The sequence below is a fragment of the Lynx canadensis genome, chromosome D4 (assembly GCF_007474595.2).
Source record: "Lynx canadensis isolate LIC74 chromosome D4, mLynCan4.pri.v2, whole genome shotgun sequence".
Taxonomy (NCBI): domain Eukaryota; kingdom Metazoa; phylum Chordata; class Mammalia; order Carnivora; family Felidae; genus Lynx; species Lynx canadensis.
The window spans coordinates 6,292,430-6,311,179 of NC_044315.2; the positions used below are offsets into that span (position 1 = coordinate 6,292,430).

At 39.7% G+C, this 18,750-nt stretch overlaps 1 protein-coding gene across 3 annotated transcripts in view; it reads left to right on the top strand.

Moving 5' to 3' along the window:
• The window catches only part of PLGRKT (plasminogen receptor with a C-terminal lysine), a 44,177-nt gene continuing 25,427 nt past the window's right edge, over positions 1–18,750 (top strand). Inside the window, exons 1-3 of one of the 3 annotated variants that reach the window (XM_030293263.3) lie at positions 1–111; positions 1,275–1,374; positions 3,218–3,304. In XM_030293263.3, the coding sequence (XP_030149123.1) occupies positions 3,224–3,304 (81 nt within the window). In that variant the 5' untranslated portion in view covers positions 1–111; positions 1,275–1,374; positions 3,218–3,223. Of the gene's footprint in view, positions 116–841; positions 998–1,274; positions 1,375–3,217; positions 3,305–18,750 lie in introns of those variants that run through there. The other 2 variants (XM_030293265.2, XM_030293266.3) reach the window with 2 other exon arrangements.

Genomic DNA, 18,750 nt, shown 5'->3' on the forward strand with positions numbered 1-18,750 from the left:
ATCCCGAGGCTCCGCCCGCCGAGTCCCGGTCAAGTCTCGGTGGAGGGGATTCCGGGCCTGGAGGCCTCCGCTGCGATTACTGTCCGCACCTCGGCCGCCGCCTGCTGCCCAGTGAGTGAGCGCCGGGCCCGCGGGACTGGCCGAAGGCTGATGGGGAGGGGGGAGTCCGCGCGGCCGCCTCTGCCGGCGACGAGCTCCGGGGTCCCGGGCTTGCCGGGCAGCGCGGGGCGCCCGCTCCTCGGGAGCACCCCTCGTTGGCTCTCCTCTCGTCCTCCCGGGTGCTGACCGCTAGCCCCAACCTCGTTTCGAAAGAGCGGGCTCTCCTCGCAAGGAACCCTGGCTTCTCCAGAATCGATGTAATCGAGCTGGGAAAGGAGGCAGAGCATTATCCGCGGAAATCCGCATACCACTGCAGGAAATACCCAAGTTTCGGCATTTGGGTCCAGGGAGGGCGGGTGGAGTTACCATAGGGAAAACCTCCCGGAAGCTGTGGGTTCTGAGCTGGAATTCGCGGGGGGGGGGGGGGGGGGGGGAGGGACTTAATTTGAGAGGGATGCAAAAACGTACAGGAAATTATTGTAATGTGCCACTAGTCTTAAATATAGGTAATGTACCATTTGATCAGGAAATGAATCAGCACAGACATTTGGATAACAGGTCACGCATGGGTCATGAATCTTTCTTTCTCTTTTTCTCTTTCTTCTTTCTTTCTTTCTTTCTTTCTTTCTTTCTTTCTTTCTTTCTTTCTTTCCTTTCTTTCTTAAGTAAAATCAAATCATAGTTCCCAGGGGTGACAGGAGTAGGGCTGCCCAGAACTTGCAGCCCCTACCTATTCTCCTCAGATATACCTCTTCCCATCTTAAACGATGGCATAGCTGAGGGCCTGAGGCATTGAAGAGCCCTTTCTAAGGTCTCAGGAGTAATCAAAGGAAAAATGAAGGCAGAAGGGACCCGAATCAGCATTCTCAGCCCCTTGAGACACACTGGTATCTAAGCTGTAAGTGGTAAGACATTTGTCACCAGTGATAAAGTTGTAATTTTTGAAAGACACCTTATTCAATTTGGTGAGTTCAAAGTTATCCCTATTGCAAGATCACTCTTGCTTATTTTCTGATAAATATTTTGTGAATGGGAGAAAGCTGAAAGTATTCTGGACACCTTAAGGAACCGCTTAGATTTTGGACAATGCCTTTGTTAGGGTGGGGACGGAGAGGAAGGTTGAAGATACTGAACTCTGGGACATAGTTCATAAGGTGTGGTACACTTATTTTCAGGTGTGGGTTCCCTTGGGGACCACAGGGAACTTCTTCATCCTGATTGGATTCTACATTTAACCCTTGGGAGCAAGACCAAGAAACTGAGGCCCAGGAACAGGTAAGTCTATACCCTAGCCTTCCAGATAGTTTCTCCTCCCTAGATGGCTGATGTGAGCACTGTCTCTCCACTTCAGGAGAGATGCCACCCCCTTCTCAACAGGGGCACTGCAAGAGACACAGTTCTATAATTTACAGGGTGAGAGTGTGTGTGTAGGAATGGGATTAGAGGACAGCTGTTTTCTTCATAAATGTTTGTAACATATGTAAAAATTCAATCATCTACTCCTATGTGCAGGAAAAAAAAAAAAAAAAAAGAATGGCAAGTGACCTAAGCTTGATTTCTCTTGTATCACTCATGTTCTATGAAAACATTTATGGGAAAAAGACATCATGGGGACTTCCAAGATGGATAATATATTGCTACTTCCTTCAAGCAAGTTCTGGCCTGCTGTTGCAGACAACTGACTCGGGGTGCCAAAGTTCAGAAAAAGGAAAGAACTTCTGTTACATCTCCCTACCCTCAGTGGGTGGCCTCTGACTCTCTGGACAGGGGACGGAGTGGGGCTGTGGCAGAAGGGAAGAGAAACCTCATGACCTGCCTCTTCTCTCCAGTGAGTTGTTCAGCCTCCTATGCCCAGCACTGAGGCTGACTCTGGCTCTGAGGTCCCTGTAAATCAAGAATGCATCTTTGGCAAGAATACAGGGAAGTCACTGAAGTCTGGCTTGGAGTGCCCACTCGCCTGGAACCTAGTTAGCAAGGATAACTATTCTACCACCTGGCACAAAATTCCCTCCCTCCCCCAGCATCTTCTCCCCAGCTAGCCAGAACCCACTATTTCATGATAAGGCTGTGAAAAGCATAAGCTCTGCTGGGTTTCCTACAGAAGAGTGTGGGTCCGTTGGAAAGCACTGAGGCTGGTCGGTCCGACATGAGGTTCACAACCTGCTTGGTAGCCTACCAAAGAGAATCAGCACTATTATTGAGGGGAGAGTGGTGGTCGCTCCCCTAAGTTTTTTCAATCTTCTGAAAGTAAAATTAATAATAAACCGAAGGCCTTCTGTACCTACCCAATTGGATTAAGAACAAAAAATTGAAATTTTGGCTCCCTAGAAGTGATAGAGCATTTAAGAACTTCCTAAGCATGATAAATAAGATAGGCAATACCATGTATTCATTTAAAAATTGCTTTTCCCAGGACATTTAAGTGTCATTATGTTCTTCCCCTCTTGAGACCTTCAGTAGAAGCTGAAGAGAAGAAAGGTGAAGCCAGAAGAGGATGGCCAAGGGATATCACCAGTGGGTGACACAATAGGGGTATATAGGAGAGGGCCAGGGATCACAGGAAGAGTGTTGACATAGTGACCTGGAAACACCTAAAACTTCCTAAACACAAATGCAAGGAGCACAGAGAAATCTGTCTTCAAGGTGTCCTCAATGCATCTTCTGAATCATCCCTTCTCAGAAGCAAAGTTTCTGTCATCCAGTTGTATAGAAGGTCTATACAACTGTCCCTCACAGAAGAGAGAGTGATCTTTTAGTTTGTTTGTTTTTAAGTATTCAGTTCTTCAAGATTTACAGTGGGAAGCAAAATCAGGAAACATGGAGCTGTATACCTATAGAGAAGGAGGAGATTCTGAAATCGTCTTCGTTCAGTCAGCTGGTCGTAGGCTAGCAAATGTTGGCCATGCTGGTTAAGTTTGCCCAAGATCAGACAGCTACTTAGAAGAAAGGACTGTAATCCACACTGTGTTCCTAGCTCAGAATTTGATTTTTTTTTTTTTTTACATTTTTGTATGGTATCTGGTATCTGGTATTTGTTATATGGACAGTCCAAAGCATCCTATATGAGGATACATGTAGAATATATCATTTTAAGCCTCATTGCTTTTTTACATTTTAGGTGAAGATGGGGTTTATATTCTCAAAATCTATGAATGAAAACATGAAAAACCAACAGGAGTTTATGCTTATGAATGCTCGACTCCAGGTACATTTTCAAACAATTAAGTTTTTATGTTGTTACAGTGGTTAAAGTTTCTATGACATACTCCAGCAGTATTGTTGTCTTTGGCCCCAAAAAGTAAAATGCTCATGGGCCTCTATCCTCGGAGCCAAGATGAAATGGATTACTAATTATCTGGTAAATGGGCGTGTTTAAATCTCCAGTCTAGATCCTAGTATAAAAATTTCCATACCAAAGGAAGACGTAACTGCTTAGAGTATAGGGGAGGTAGAATGATGCCCCTCTCCTCACCAAATAGGTGCATCCTAACCTCCTGTGGATATGTTGCCTTACATGGCAAAAGAGACTTTCAAATGTGATTAAGTTAAAGAGTTTGAGCTAAGGAAGCTCCTGGGTTATCCTGGATTATCTGGATGGGCCCAATGTAATCACAATGGTCCTTATAAGGGGTAGAGATGGGGCGCCTGGGTGGCTCAGTCAGTTAAGCGTCCGACTTCAGCTCAGGTCATGATCTCGCAGTCTGTGAGTTCGAGCCCCGCGTTGGGCTCTGTGCTGACCGCTCAGAGCCTGGAGCCTGTTTTGGATTCTGTGTCTCCCTCTCTCTCTGACCCTCCCCCATTCATGCTCTGTCTCTCTCTGTCTCAAAAATAAATAAATGTTAAAAAAAATAAGGGGTAGAGAACAGAGGGTCAAAGTCAGAGAGAAAAAAAAAAAAAAAGATTTGAAGATGCTACACTGCTGGCTTTGAAGATAGAGTGAAGGGCCAAAGAAGGAATTCAGGTAGCCTCTAGAAGCTGGAGAAGGCAAGGATGTGGATTCTTTCCTAGAGCCCAGAAGGAACACAGTCCCACAGCCCACTTGGGATTTCTGACTCCAGAACTATAAGATAATAAATTTATGCTGTTTTAAGCTTCAAGTATAATTTGTTATAGCAACAATAGGAAATTAATACACACTGTGAAAACTTGACACTGGATTTAGACATAGGCTGATAGCAAAGTAGAAGATTGTCTAATTGCCTGATATTGTCTAACTGCCTAATTGTCAGGAACTATTATGAAACGTTGTAAAGGTTTGACTGAAATTATTTTCCTAAGGTTTCAAACAAAGATCTCTTGGCTTCTGGGGTTCATTATGGCCCTGGGGATAGAAGGTCCTACTGTGAGGCAGTATGGTGAGTGATTAAAAGTGAGGACTAAAGACAGACCAGCTAGGTTTGAATCCCATCTCTACCCCTAACTGTATGACTTGTGCCTCAGCCTCCTGGTTTATAAACTGGAGGTAACAGTATCCCCTTCACAAGGTTGCTTTGAGGATAATGATGGTCGTGTAAAGAGAGTATATGGGACAATGCCTCAAGTCCTCAAAACAGTGTCTTTCACTTTATAAGTATTCATGGTTGCTGCCATGATTGCTATTAAGAGTGTCCTGTGCAGGACAACGATTTCTTTTGGGGGAATGGGACAATTTAAAGAATGGAAACTGAATTTTTGTAACACAGAAAAGTGGCCTAGGGGAGATTAAACATTAGGCATATGAACCAGCCAAGAATGTCATATGCCCAGAGAGTCTTTTGTCCAAGATCTTTGGAAACTATAGATTTTTACATCCATTCCCTTGAAGTCAGATATGTGAAGGGTGTGGGATTTTATCCTATTTGCAAGATAACAAATTAGCCTGTTACTATTTATTGGACGCTGGCAGAATACAGGAGACACTTCCATCAGAGACAGAGGACTTCACTACTCATAGCACAGTAAGCAGCATGAGCTTGAGGTTGGCATGAGTTTTCCCTGTGCCCCTCAAGTCTCAAGAGGGCATGCAGGTTGGCTTAATTGGATGCTGAGGTGGGTACAATGGGTTCGGGACACAGCGGAGGAACAGTGAGCTATGGAATCTACTACTTTTACCGTGACTGGTCAGCCAGGCTGCTCTTAGGTAAGACTTGTTACTTCATTTCTCAAGGTTTCTCACTGCAAACACAACCCTGAGTAATGGCCCATGTAAAGAACAGTCAGACCCTATATCCTTGGCCTACCGAGCAAAAAGTACAGGAATGGCCATGCAGTTTGATTCTCCCAACATGTGTTTGGTTAGGATGATTAGTTTTTCTTTGTTGATCAGGATATACTTTATTATTTATCTTTTAATTTCAAGGAAGGATGATAAAAAGAATGTAGATCAACACTATTAAAGCAGCTTTCCACCTTAAAGCTACTTGAGTTCTGATCTTAACTGGGACAGGCTAGAAAGAAACATAATCTGTAGAAATTTTGGAAGATTAGGTGGGTCCTCAAATATTTCCTGTTTAAAGGAATTAAACTTCTAACATCTTTCTTAGGGTTTAGAGCTATTCTTTTATCGAAAAAAAAAAGTATCACAAAACATATGATACATTCTAGAGAATATATTTATAAGTTATGAAGCATAATAAAATGAGTACCGATGAACCCATTACTAAATTGAAGAATTTTGTTATCACAATACACCTGAAGCTACCTACAGGTTCCATCCTATATGTTGAGTGAGCCCAAACAGTTAAAGCCGGTCTGGAATTGACCTCATATCCCAGAGCCCCTGGGACTGGGCAGGACTCAGAAAATGTAAGGAATGGGCCACTAGGGTAGAAGATTTCTTGTCTTTGTAAGTTCTTTAAAATATTTTTAAAAATCCCAGTTGAAACATCATATGTACTAATGCCTTTAGCCCATGACGGCATGTCTTTTGGTGCTTTTCCTGTTTGATGGCATCTCAATAAAAGGGGTAAAGAGAAGAAATAAAGCAAAACTCTTATTAAAGAAAAGCCTAATGACTAGAATACTTTTCCCAGTTTTTTTTTCTTCTACTTTTTTTTTTTTTTTTTTGGTAAAAAAGGAGATAAATAATAACTCAATCATTCCATGTTATTGGGTGTTTTTTTTTTTTCATTCAAGGAAAAGAACAAGAATTAGAGATTCAGCTACATCTCATACCAGTGCCCAGGTTCTTAACTGGCTGTACATTCTACTCACTCAGGGCTTTGGGATATTTAGGTCCCACCCCAGACCAATCAGATCTCTTCCTGGCCGGGCATGCTGTCACGGTTCTAAGCTCTCCAGGAGACTGTAATGCACAGTCTAGTTTGAGGTCTTTGCCCTTCGTTTTCCATGATGCTACATAATTATAATCAATGATTGGCAGGGATTTAACACAATGCATATTGGAGATGGCACCAAATAGTTTTCAATTTAAGTAAGCTAATCAGGAAATTAAATCAGTCACTGGAGTCTGATTGATAAGAATTTGTAAAAGACTTCAAATCAGAAAGGTTTCTCTTCATTACAACTTTGGTTCAAGTTGAGCTAGAGGGGATTTATACTACTAGTTAGAATGATGTTTTCATATCATCAGCAAACTTCAGTTTCCCATTGCTTTGTTTAGCATCTCTTACTCATGATGGTGGCTATACTCAAGTAAACGAAGTATCAAAGAAAAATGAATACTTTCTTAAAATGCCATTAGATGGCATACCTAAACTAATTTCATATCTCTTGAGTGGCCAGAAAAGCATTTTGATATTCTATAACAGAATGGAAACTGAAAATGGAAAGCAGAAAGAATGAGGGAAGATTCCATAAGTCTTTGCTGTGCTCTAGAACTCTGTAAGCAAAGCAGTTATGATCCATGTAAAGATAAGTCAGGTAGTTTATTCACCGTTTACTGTGTATAGACAACAAACTCAAGATTTAAAAAATACGTGATTGTATGTCTATTGTTAGTTTGGTGTTAAAGAAATGAGGTATAGTTATAAACCAAAAAATACATATTTAATATATATAAAATAATGTGCTGTATGCTAAGCAGGACTCAGGAATGCCTAAGGTATGTGCTCTATATTCAAGGAACTTATCATCTAAATTCAAGGAATTTATCACCAAGGGTGAGTCATGCTGCAAATAACCAGATGTTTGTGTGTATGTATGTGGTAAGCAGAACACTGACTCCCTAAAGATGTCCACACAGTAATCTCTAGAACTGTGAATGTATTATCTTGTGGCAAAATGGACCTTGCAGATGTGATTAAGGGAACAGACCTTGAGATGGGAAAATTATCCTTGGTGATCCATGTGGACCCAATCTAAACACACAAATTCTTTTTTTTTTTTTTTTTTTTTTTTAGTTTTTTAATGGTCATTTTTGAGAGAGAGAGAGACAGAGACAGAGAGAGACAGAGAATGAGCAGGGGAAGGGGAGAGAGACAGGGAGATACAGAATCTGAAGAAGGCTCTGGGCTCTGTGCAGACAGCTCAGAGCCTGACGCAGGGCTCGAACGCACGATCCGTGAGATCGTGACCTGAGCCGAAGTCAGATGCCACCCAGGTACCCCTAAACACACAAATTCTTAAAAGTGGAGAGGTGAGGACAAAAAGAGAGAGAGAGAGAGAGAGAGAGAGAGAGAGAGAGATAAATACCAATGTGGAATTTAAGAAACAAAACAAGTGAGCAAAGAAAAAAATAGACAAAAAAATAGACTCTTAACTGTAGAGAACAAACTGAGGGCTACCAGAGGGGAGGCAGGATAGGGAGGAGTGAAATAGGTGAAGGGCATTAAGAACACACTTACATGAGCAGTGAGGAATGCACAGAACTGTTGAATCACTATAATGACACCTTAAACTAACATAACACTGTACATTAACTACACTGGAGTTAAAATTAAAGAGAGAGAGAGAGAGAGAGAGATGTGATGTTGCTGGACTGCAACATGGAGGAAGGGATCCCCCACAAGGAATGCAGGTGGCCTGGAGAAACTGGAAAATGCTAGGAAACAGATTCTCCCCTAGACTCTCGAAAAGGAGATTCTTGCAGACACCTTGATTTTAGCCCATTCGCACCTGTGTCAGACTTCTGATGTCCAGAAGTATAAGATAGTAATTTGTGTTATTTTAAGCCACTAAGTTTGTAGCAATTTGTCTATATAGCAGCATGGACTCTGATAGGATTGTTTCTGCAACATAAAACATAATGTATACTCAGTACATGCTTTTTCAAATATATAAAAATTAGAACAGCAATAACTATTATGAGAACTTTCTGAAATTGCTTAAACCCCTATAACTCCCAACAACCTGCCATTCTTATGCCCTCTCATCTGTTTTTTGTTTTTGTTTTGTTTTTTTTTGAGGTGAAAGCTTCTTGAAATAAGAAGGGCTTAATGTTCTGAGGAAAACAAGAGAGTACAGCGTCTGCTTGGTAGACAGTCTTGTGGCAACAAGGAGCCCAAAATGTAAAGTAGGGAGTGAAGAGGGAGGAAAGCAGCCAACTCTGTATGTGGAAGGACGAGCAAGTGGGAGATGGTTCCAGAACCAGAAGTGGCCAGGAAGTACCCTGACTAAAAGATCACCATGTCAACACAAGCTCACCAACTTAGATTTAGAACTCTCTTCAACTTACCCCTCTGAAACTCATTGTGGCCAGTCCCTATCCCCATTACCTTTGTCCCTCACTCATGATTATTCTTGAGGTTTATTTTTATTGTGGTAAAACACAAATAATATAAAATTCATCATTTTATAAAATTTTTAAGTGTTTTTATTTTATTTTTGAGAGACAGAGACAGAGACAGAGAGAGAACAAGTGGGGGAAGGACAGAGAGAGAGGAAGACAGAACCCAAAGCAGGCTCCAGGCTCTGAGCTGTCAGCACAGAGCCCAACGCGGGGCTCGAACCCACGATCCATGAGGTCATAACCTGAGCCAAAGTCCGATGCTTAACTGACTGAGCCACCAAGGCACCCCTAAAATTCATCATTTTAAAGTGTACAATTCAGTGACATTTACAATGTTGTATAACCATCTCTGCTACTCCATAACATTTTCATCAAAAGGAAACCCCATGCCCATTAAGCAGTCACTCCCCATCACCCCAATCCCTGGCAACCACTAATCTGCTTTTGTATGGATTTGTCTGTTCTGGACATTTCATATAAATGGAATCATGCAATATTATTTTTTTGTCTGGCTCATTTCACTTAACATAATCTTTCCAAGGTCCCTCTATGTTGTAGCATGAGTCAGAGCTTTATTCCTACTTATGGCTAAACAACATTTCACTGTGTAGATACACCACATTTTGTTTATCTGCTCATCAGTTTACAGACATTAATATTTCCACTTTTTGGCTGTTGTGATTAATGCTGCTATGAAAATTCTTATACAGGTTTCTGTTCGAACATTTGCTTTTCAACTCTTGAGTATATACCTAGGAGTGGAATTTGTAGATCACCTACTTTTATATTTAACTTCTTGGGGAACCACAAAAATGTTTCCCTTGGTGGGTGTACCATTTTACATTCTTACCAAAAGGTATGTCGGTTACTATTTACCCACTTCCTTGACAAAACTTGTTATCTTCCTTTTTCTATTCTTTTCTTTTAATTCTACCCATTCTAATGGGTTCGAAGTTGTTTCTCATTGTGGTTTTGACTTGAAATTTCCTAATAACTAATAACATTTTTTCACAGACTTTTTGGCCATTTATATATCTTCTTTGGAGAAATGTCTATTCTGGTCCTTTGCTCATTTTTATTTTTTTATTTTTTTAATTTTATTTATTTATTTTTTCAATATATGAAATTTATTGTCAAATTGGTTTCCATACAACACCAGTGCTCATCCCAAAAGGTGCCCTCCTCAATACCCATCACCCACCCTCCCCTCTCTCCCACCCCCCATCAACCCTCAGTTTGTTCTCAGTTTTTAAGAGTCTCTTATGCTTTGGCTCTCTCCCACTCTACCTCTTTTTTTTTTTTTTCCTTCCCCTCCCCCATGGGTTTCTGTTAAGTTTCTCAAGATCCACATAAGAGTGAAACCATATGGTATCTGTCTTTCTCTGTATGGCTTATTTCACTTAGCATCACACTCTCCAGTTCCATCCATGTTGCTACAAAAGGCCATATTCCATTCTTTCTCATTGCCACGTAGTATTCCATTGTGTATATAAACCACAATTTCTTTATCCATTCATCAGTTGATGGACATTTAGGCTCTTTCCACAATTTGGCTATTGTTGAGAGTGCTGCTATAAACTTTGCTCATTTTTAAATTGGGTTGCTTTTGTTTTTGACTCTGCAGGAGTTGCTTATACATGATGGACACTAGATCATCATCAAACAAGATTTGCGAATATTTTCTCCCATTCTTTGGGTTGTCTTCTTACTCTCTTGACAGTGTTCTTTCATGAATACAAGTTTTTAATTTTTGTGAAATCCAATTTATTTTTTCTTTTGTTGCTTGTACTTTAGGTGTCATATCTGAGAAACCATTGTCAAATCCAAAATCATAAAGATTTGCTTCTGTGTTTTCTTCTAAGAGTTTTATAGTTTTAGCTTTATATTTAGGTTTTTGACCCATTTGGGGTTAGTTTTTTATATGGTGTGAAGTAAGGGTTCAACTTTACTCTTTTGCATGTAGATGTCCAGTTAGCAGGAGGCTCATTCTTTATGAACATAAAGAAGTCAGGCACTGCACAGTTAAGATTAGGAGTCACATACTAAATCTGTAACTGACTCAGATGACGAATCTGTTCATCAGGGTTCAGGCTCTCTGAAAAGAGCATCTTGGCCTATTAGTGGTCTTCAAGTACCTGAAGTTCAAGACAGTGACAACCTTCCAGTTTCTTTTCTACTAAAGTTGAAATGGATAGGTTATTCCTATTTAATTTAACTACATTATGAAGGATTCGGTAAATACATAGAATACAATACATTAGTTGACTTTTAAAGAGGTTGCTAAAAATCTTCAGCAAATCTCTTTAAATGTGGGGCAAAATATTAATCACTTAATGGAATCACTTAGAGGAGTTAATGAAAATAGTTATGATTTCCTATATTCTGTCCATATTCAGGAAGGGTAGGAAATGAAAGTGAAATAATGAGGTCATTGATGCCACAGGTACTTATCTCTACAAAGGAAAACAACTAAATGACAAGGGTCAAGCCACCAAGCTGATCTTGTGCTACCTAGCCTTTCCCTGCTGACATTCGGTCCAGGACCCTTCAATCAGTTCTCTAAAGGGGACACAATGGTTTTAGGTTTGTTCACAAACTTAAATGAGATCAGTGAATCCAGTTATAGACTGCCAGAAGGCTTTTCTTTTTCTTTGCTTCCCTCAACTATAATTCTGTTTCATAAATCTGATCAGAGTGAATTTTAATTCATTTTTAGTTTTTCATTGCTTGAACAAGGGTGGTCACTTTACTTATTTATTAACTCAGTAAAGCATGTTCCGAATGGCCAATATATACAGAGTCTGGGACACAAAACTGTTAATTAAAAAATGCTACTATAGCTTTAATAATTTTGTTTTCTCTATAAATCTTCATAACATGTATTCTTTCTCCCTCTCACCCTACCTTACTCTAAAAATAATTTAATGCAGGCTTGCTGTTAAAATCTTTACACTTCTCATATGTGTCTTGTTTCTACTTCATTTTCTTCCTTAAGATAATTAAGAATGTGGGGCAGCAGGAGGAGGAGAATTTTTAAGAGACCAAAAAAAAAAATCCCCTATAAATATCTCCAATAGTTAACATAAGGGTAACAATTCAAACTGTCATTATTCTTCAATAATCTTATTAAGTACAAAATAATAGTGAAACCACATTTTAATAAATGTTTTAATTTAAAATAATTTTAGGGGTGCCTGGGTGGCTCAGTTGGTTAAGCATCTGATTTCAGTCTAGGTCATGATCTCATGGTTAGTGAGTTCAAGTCCTGAATCGGGCTCTGTGCTAACAGTGCAGAGCCTGCTTGGGATTCTTTCTCCCTCTCCCACTCTCTCTGTTTCTCCCCAACTTGTTGTCTCTCTCTCTCTCTCTCTCTCTCTCTCTCTCTCTCTCTGTCTCTCTCTCAAAAAAATATGAATAAACTTTAAAAAATAAATAAATAAGGGGCACCTAGGTGGCTCAGTCAGTTAAGTGTCCGACTTTGGCTCAGGTCATGATCTCACAGTTCGTGGGTTCAAGCCCTGCATTGGGCTCTGTGTTGATAGCTCAGAGCCTGAAGCCTGCTTCAGATTCTGCCTCCCTCTCTCTGCCCATCCTCCGCGCATGCTCTGTCTCTCTCTCTCTCTCTTAAAAATAAAGAAACATTGGGGCAGTTGGGCGACTGACTTCAGCTCAGGTCATGATTTCATGGTCCAGTCGATGGGTTTGAGCCCCAAGTCAGGCTCTGTGCTGACAGCTCAGAACCTGGAGCCTGCTTTGCATTCTGTGTCTCCCTCTCTCTCTGCACCTCCCCCACTCGCACTGTCTCTCTGTCTCAAAAATAAATAAATACTTCTTAAAAATTAAAAAAAAAAACATTAAAAAAGAACAAGATTAAAAAAATAAAAATAATAAAAATTTAGATTTACAGAAAAATTACAAAACTAATACAGAGAGAGTTTATGGATACCCTTCATTTATTAGCTTCCTCTAATATTAACAATTTATAATATCAAAGTACAATGATCAAAACCAGGAAATTAACATAAGCACGATAAAATGAACCAAACAACTGATCTTTTTGATATTTCACCAATTTTTCTTCTAATGTCCCTTTTCTGTTCCAGGATCCAATCTAAGATCTCACACTGCATTTAACTGTTGTGTCTCCTTAGTCTCTTCCAATCTGCGACAGTTCCTCATTCCTTCCTTCGCTTTCATGATAAGTATTTTGGATAAGTCCTGGTCAATTATTTAGAAGAATTTATTTTACTTTGGGTTCTTTTAGTGTTTTCTGACAATTAGATTCAGGTTGTGCACTTTTTGCTATTATTCTTAAACCACAGAATGCTGTTGTGTCTTTCTCATTGCACCGTATCAGAGGATACCTGATGTCAGTATGTCTTATTACTGGTAATGTTAACCTTGGTCACTTGGTTAAGGTGGTGCCTAGCAGGTCTCTCCACTGTAAACTTACTATTTTTGGTTTTCTAATTGATAAATACCTTTGGGGAGATACTTTGAGACTCAGTTAATATCTTGCTACTACTCACACTTGTGTCCATTGATTTCCGCACCCATTGGTGGGATCTTACATGCAGCAATTATTACTGTAGTATCTGCCTAGTGGTGATTTTTGTATCTTCTTCATTCCATCTGTATTTGTTCACTGGAAAAGCTGTTCCTTCTTCACCCAAATTATTTATAGCAATATGGTCTCATGGACATTTTATCCTATGGGTTATAATCTAGTACCACCATTATTTACTTTATGGTTTAAATTATTGTCTTGGCTATTGGAAACTCCTTCAAGTTGGCTCCTAGGTCCTTTTGACATACCCCAACGTTTTTTAAATATTTTTTTATTTTCTGTGATCAAAAGATAGTCCATATATATTGTCCCTGTCCCAGGTCTGGAATTAACCACTTATTCAAGGAGTCCTGGTTCCTCTTATTGGAGAATAGTACTTAGAAATCAAGACCTGGACTCTAGATGTGTTTGTTGCTATGGTCATTGTTCCTGGACCTATTCAGCAAAGACATGTACATGTACTAACCCATGCACATACACTAAACCAGGAGTTCATGCTGATATCTCTGATCAATCCATTATGACGCCTCATTCTAGTCTTTCCTTATCCTCATATGTTCTTTATCAGACAGTGAGAAACCTGGCTGTTATTTTCCATAATATATTCACTTCACTCCTAGTAGACAAATAAAATAATTCTAAAATTGCCAATATATACCCCGGTGAGAAACAGATTCACTAACTAAAGTACATTTTTTGTTCTTTTCCCCTTTACAATAAATATGCATTCAAAATACTGTTTTCCTGTGAATTGGGTTAGTTCTTCCTGGGCTCCTTCAGAATGGTTAGGTTATTCATTTGCAATATTTATACTTTATATTCTCCCTATGTCTGGTCAGTTTTAATTAGTTGTAGGGTAGGGGGATATATAAAACATAACTGTGTTCTACTAATCAAAGCTATACAGCAAGACACGCTCCAAGAAGGGTATCTCCCTCCTCATTCCAGCTAACCTATTCCCACCCCTCTCTTTTATATAGCCCCTTCCCACATTCAACCTATAGGTGCCTAATTTCTCTACTCTTCAATTATCCTTATTGCACTTCTTTTGCACAATAAACTGATACGTGCGTATTTTCTTTTGTCTCCTTCTTTCTTACATAAAGGGTAGTGTACCAATGATACCCTTTTATACCTTGCCTATACGTTTAACAGTATGTCACTCCAAAGCTGTTCAGAGGTTTTTCTCATTTTCTTTAATAGTTGCATAGTACTCCATTGTGTGGGCAATATTATTTATTCAAATGATGTATGGGCACTGTATTAGTTTCTTACTGCTGTGACAAATTTGTTGTAGCTTTAAGTTTATCCAAACTGGCTTCTATCTCTTACAATGAGACCTATTATGATATAAATACAACAAAATACTACCTATTTCTACACAGCCTTCCAGCAGGGATTACCTAGAGTGCAAAAGCATTTTTCTGCTAGGTTTCAGTCCTTCCTAAAAAGTTCTTCATTTAAGGGGCGCCTGGGTGGCTGAGTCGGTTAAGCATCTGACTTCAGCTCAGGTCATGATCTCACGGTTTGTGAGTTAGAGCCTCGTGTCTGGCTCTGTGCTGACAGCTCAGAGCCTGGAGCCTGCTTCAAATTCTGTGTCTCCCTCTCTTTCTGCTCTTCCCCCACTCATGCTCTGTCTCTCTCCCCTTCAAAAATAAATATACTTAAAAAAAAAGTTCTTCATTTAATATTTTTAAATGCCTTCTAGAGGGGCGCCTGGGTGGCGCAGTCGGTTAAGCGTCCGACTTCAGCCAGGTCACGATCTCGCGGTCCGGGAGTTCGAGCCCCGCGTCAGGCTCTGGGCTGATGGCTCAGAGCCTGGAGCCTGTTTCTGATTCTGTGTCTCCCTCTCTCTCTGCCCCTCCCCCGTTCATGCTCTGTCTCTCTCTGTCCCAAAAATAAATAAACGTTGAAAAAAAAAAATTTAAATGCCTTCTAGATGTTAAGAGCCTTTAAATGTAAAAATAAAAATAGCCTTTCATATGTGAAAATGTTCTATTTAAATACATTTTTTGGTGTTGCTGTTAGTATTCATAAACCACCCAGAGACAGATTCATTTAGAATTACAAAGTATGATTGAAGGTATTATGTTAAAGAATACAGCCCTAGTGCATTTCTTAATAATACATGACCAAGTAAAAAACCCACTTTTGGGGGGAGTCAATGTGTACATGAGGATTTTTTGGGAAAATGAGAACCATGCAAATCAGGAATAAGAAACCACGTCTCCATTTGGTCCTTAGTGCCTATTCCAAGAGATGGGCTTCCAAATTATACTGCAGAAGGACAAAGGAAAATGCAGTGTGAGGTAGTGAACAGAGATTATCACACAGAGAAATGTGCACTGTTCTAAAGATGTTCTTGAATATAATGTTTTCCTCTCAACTTCTCCTACATTATGCTCTGCTCCCTGATGCATACTTCTTACTCCCTGACAATCGCTGCCTCTCCTCCTCTTATTATGCTCTCCTCCTCTTATTCCCTGTCGATCGCTGCCTACATTATGCTCTGCTCCCTGATCCATACTTTCTTTTATTTTATTTTTTATTTTTTAAAATTTACATCCAAATTAGTTAGCATATAGTGAAACAATGATTTCAGGAGTAGATTCCTTAATGCCCCTTACCCATTTAGCCCATTCCCCCTCCCACAACCCCTCTAGTAACTCTCAGTTTGTACTCCATATTTATGAGTGTCTTCTGTTTTGTCCGCCTCCCTGTTTTTATATTATTTTTGTTTCCCTTCCCTTATGTTCATCTTTTTGTCTCTTAAAGTCCTCATATGAGTGAAGCAATATGATTTTTGTCTTTCTCTGACTGACTAATTTCACTTAGCATAATACCCTCCAGTTCCATCCACGTAGTTGCAAATGGCAAGATTTCATTCTTTTTTTTTTTTAAATTTTTTTAAATGTTTATTTATTTTTGAGACAGAGAGAGACAGAGCATGAACAGGGGAGGGTCAGAGAGAGGGAGACACAGAATCTGAAACAGGCTCCAGGCTCTGAGCTGTCAGTACAGAGCCCGACGCGGGGCTCAAACTCACGGACCACGAAATCATGATCTGAGCCAAAGTCGGCCGCTTAACCGACTGAACCACCCAGGCGCCCCGATTTCATTCTTTTTGATTGCCGAGTAATACTCCATTGTATATATACCACATTTTATTTATCCACTCATCCATCGATGGACATTTGGGCTCTTTCCATACTTTGGCTATTGTTGATAGTGCTGCTATAAACATGGGGTGGCATGTGTCCCTTTGAAACAGCACACCTGTATCCTATGGATAAATGCCTAGTAGTGCAATTGCTGGGTTGTAGGGTAGTTCTATTTTTAGTTTTTTGAGGAACCTTCATACTGTTTTCCAGAGTGGCTGCACCAGCTTGCATTCCCATCTGATCCATACTTTCTTACTCCTTGATGATCACTGCCTATGTTATGCTCTGCTCCCTTATCCATACTTTCTTATTCCCTGATGATTGCTGCCTACGTTATGCTCTGCTCCCTGATTCATACTTTCTTACTCCCTGATGATCACTTCCCTTATTTCCTAATGAAATTGCTCCATGTTTCTGTGGAGGTACCTATAGAGACATGGTCAGAACTGTGGAGGTATCTACAGGGACACGGTTAGAACTGTTGAGGTACCTACAGAGACATGGTTGAACTGTGGATGCATCTACAGACACGGTCAGAACTGCTGACCAAGCTTTCAATGACTTCTGGATTAAGTAACTTACTGTGAAGCTCTCTTGCCAATTATTGGAAACAAATTCATATCATGCCTCAGAGTAATGATCACCTAGTCAAGGTAAGATTCACTTCTTCAGACACGTGTTTTTATAGCTTACATAATTAATTTCACCCAAGCCTTAATAAAAGTCTGTCCTCTGCCCCTGATCTCTGCCCTCAGAACCAGTAACACATCAGAATGTGGTTTGCAAAGAGTTCAACCTTAGGCTCTATCTCAGGCAAAAAGGGAGTTGATTAAAAAAACAGGCATGTTTAAGTCAGTGTTAGAGGGAAGTGATAATGAATTTTGTTTGCAGCATCTAATGTGTGGTTCTTTTTTGTAAATGGAAAGTTACTTTAAAAAAACTCCTTATGAAAGAGTCCTCATATCGGGAAGGTTCATTCGGTTATATTATTTCCAATTATTTTCCCCTCTTCCTTCATTTCCTTACATCTGAACCATTCATTTTTTCCCCTCAATGACTATGTTGAAAACCTCATAAATATATTTTGCCTCCTCTACTTTCTCTCCACTTTCCCTTCCCAACTGATCAGCAAGTAAATGTGGATTGCAAGTTCTTACTTCCCAAGGATTTAATAAACCTCGGCCACTACATCAAAAATTCTAGATCATTAGCCCTTTCAAAATTTTTGAAAAATTGACTTAACAAAGATAAATATAAATAATGTTCACAGTTCTTAAGAAAGGGATATATGTGGGGCGCCTGGGTGGCTCAGTCGGTTAAGCGTCCAACGTCGGCTCAGGTCATGATCTCGTGGTTCGTGGGTTTGGGCCCCGCGTCAGGATCCATGCTCACAGCTCAGGGCCTGGAGCTGCTTCAGATTCTGTGTCTCCCTCTCTCTCTGCCCTTCCCCTGCTTGTGCTCTCTCTCTCTACCTCTCAAGAATAACATTAAACATAATAGTAATAAACATTAAAATAATAATAAAACATTAAAAAAATAATAATAATTGCCAATTTTTACCGAGTGCTTGTTAAATGCCAGCCATTATTCTATACATTTTATGTATTCTCTTATTTTGTTTCATAATAACCTGGTAAAGAGACCCTATTATTATGACCATTTTATAGATGAGGAAGCTGAAACCCAGAGAGGTTAAGGAGCTTGTCTAAAGTTACGCAGCTGGTGTGGAGTAGAACCAAGATTCAAACCAGGGAGTCTGACTACTTTTCGCACTTTTACATAACCATATTTGTCTCTCCCTGCTTCAATTATTCATTCATAAGACATACACAAAATCCAGGGCATTAACCAATATAAGAATGTAAGTTAACCTTAAACAATTTGGCTTATGCATATCTATGTAATAATTACACAGTAGTGACATAGTAAATGGGAAGCACAAGTAGAAGTTTTAAGATAAAATTTAGGATAAGCTGTGGAAATAAGAAATACACCCTTCTGGGACTTATTGTCAATGACAAGTTACATAAGCATATCAACCCTAAGCAATTACTCAGAATTATATAGCATCTTTATTGTTAGCATCTATGACAACTTGCCAAGTATCACTTAATTTATCCCAAGAGGCCCTCCCTGGAGCAGTCCCGAGGAGAGCAGATTATATAATTTATCACAATGTCTAAAAGATAAATGGAGAAAGGAAAAAACAAAGACACTGAAAAATCAAGAGGTTTGTTCCAAAACGTGCAGACTGT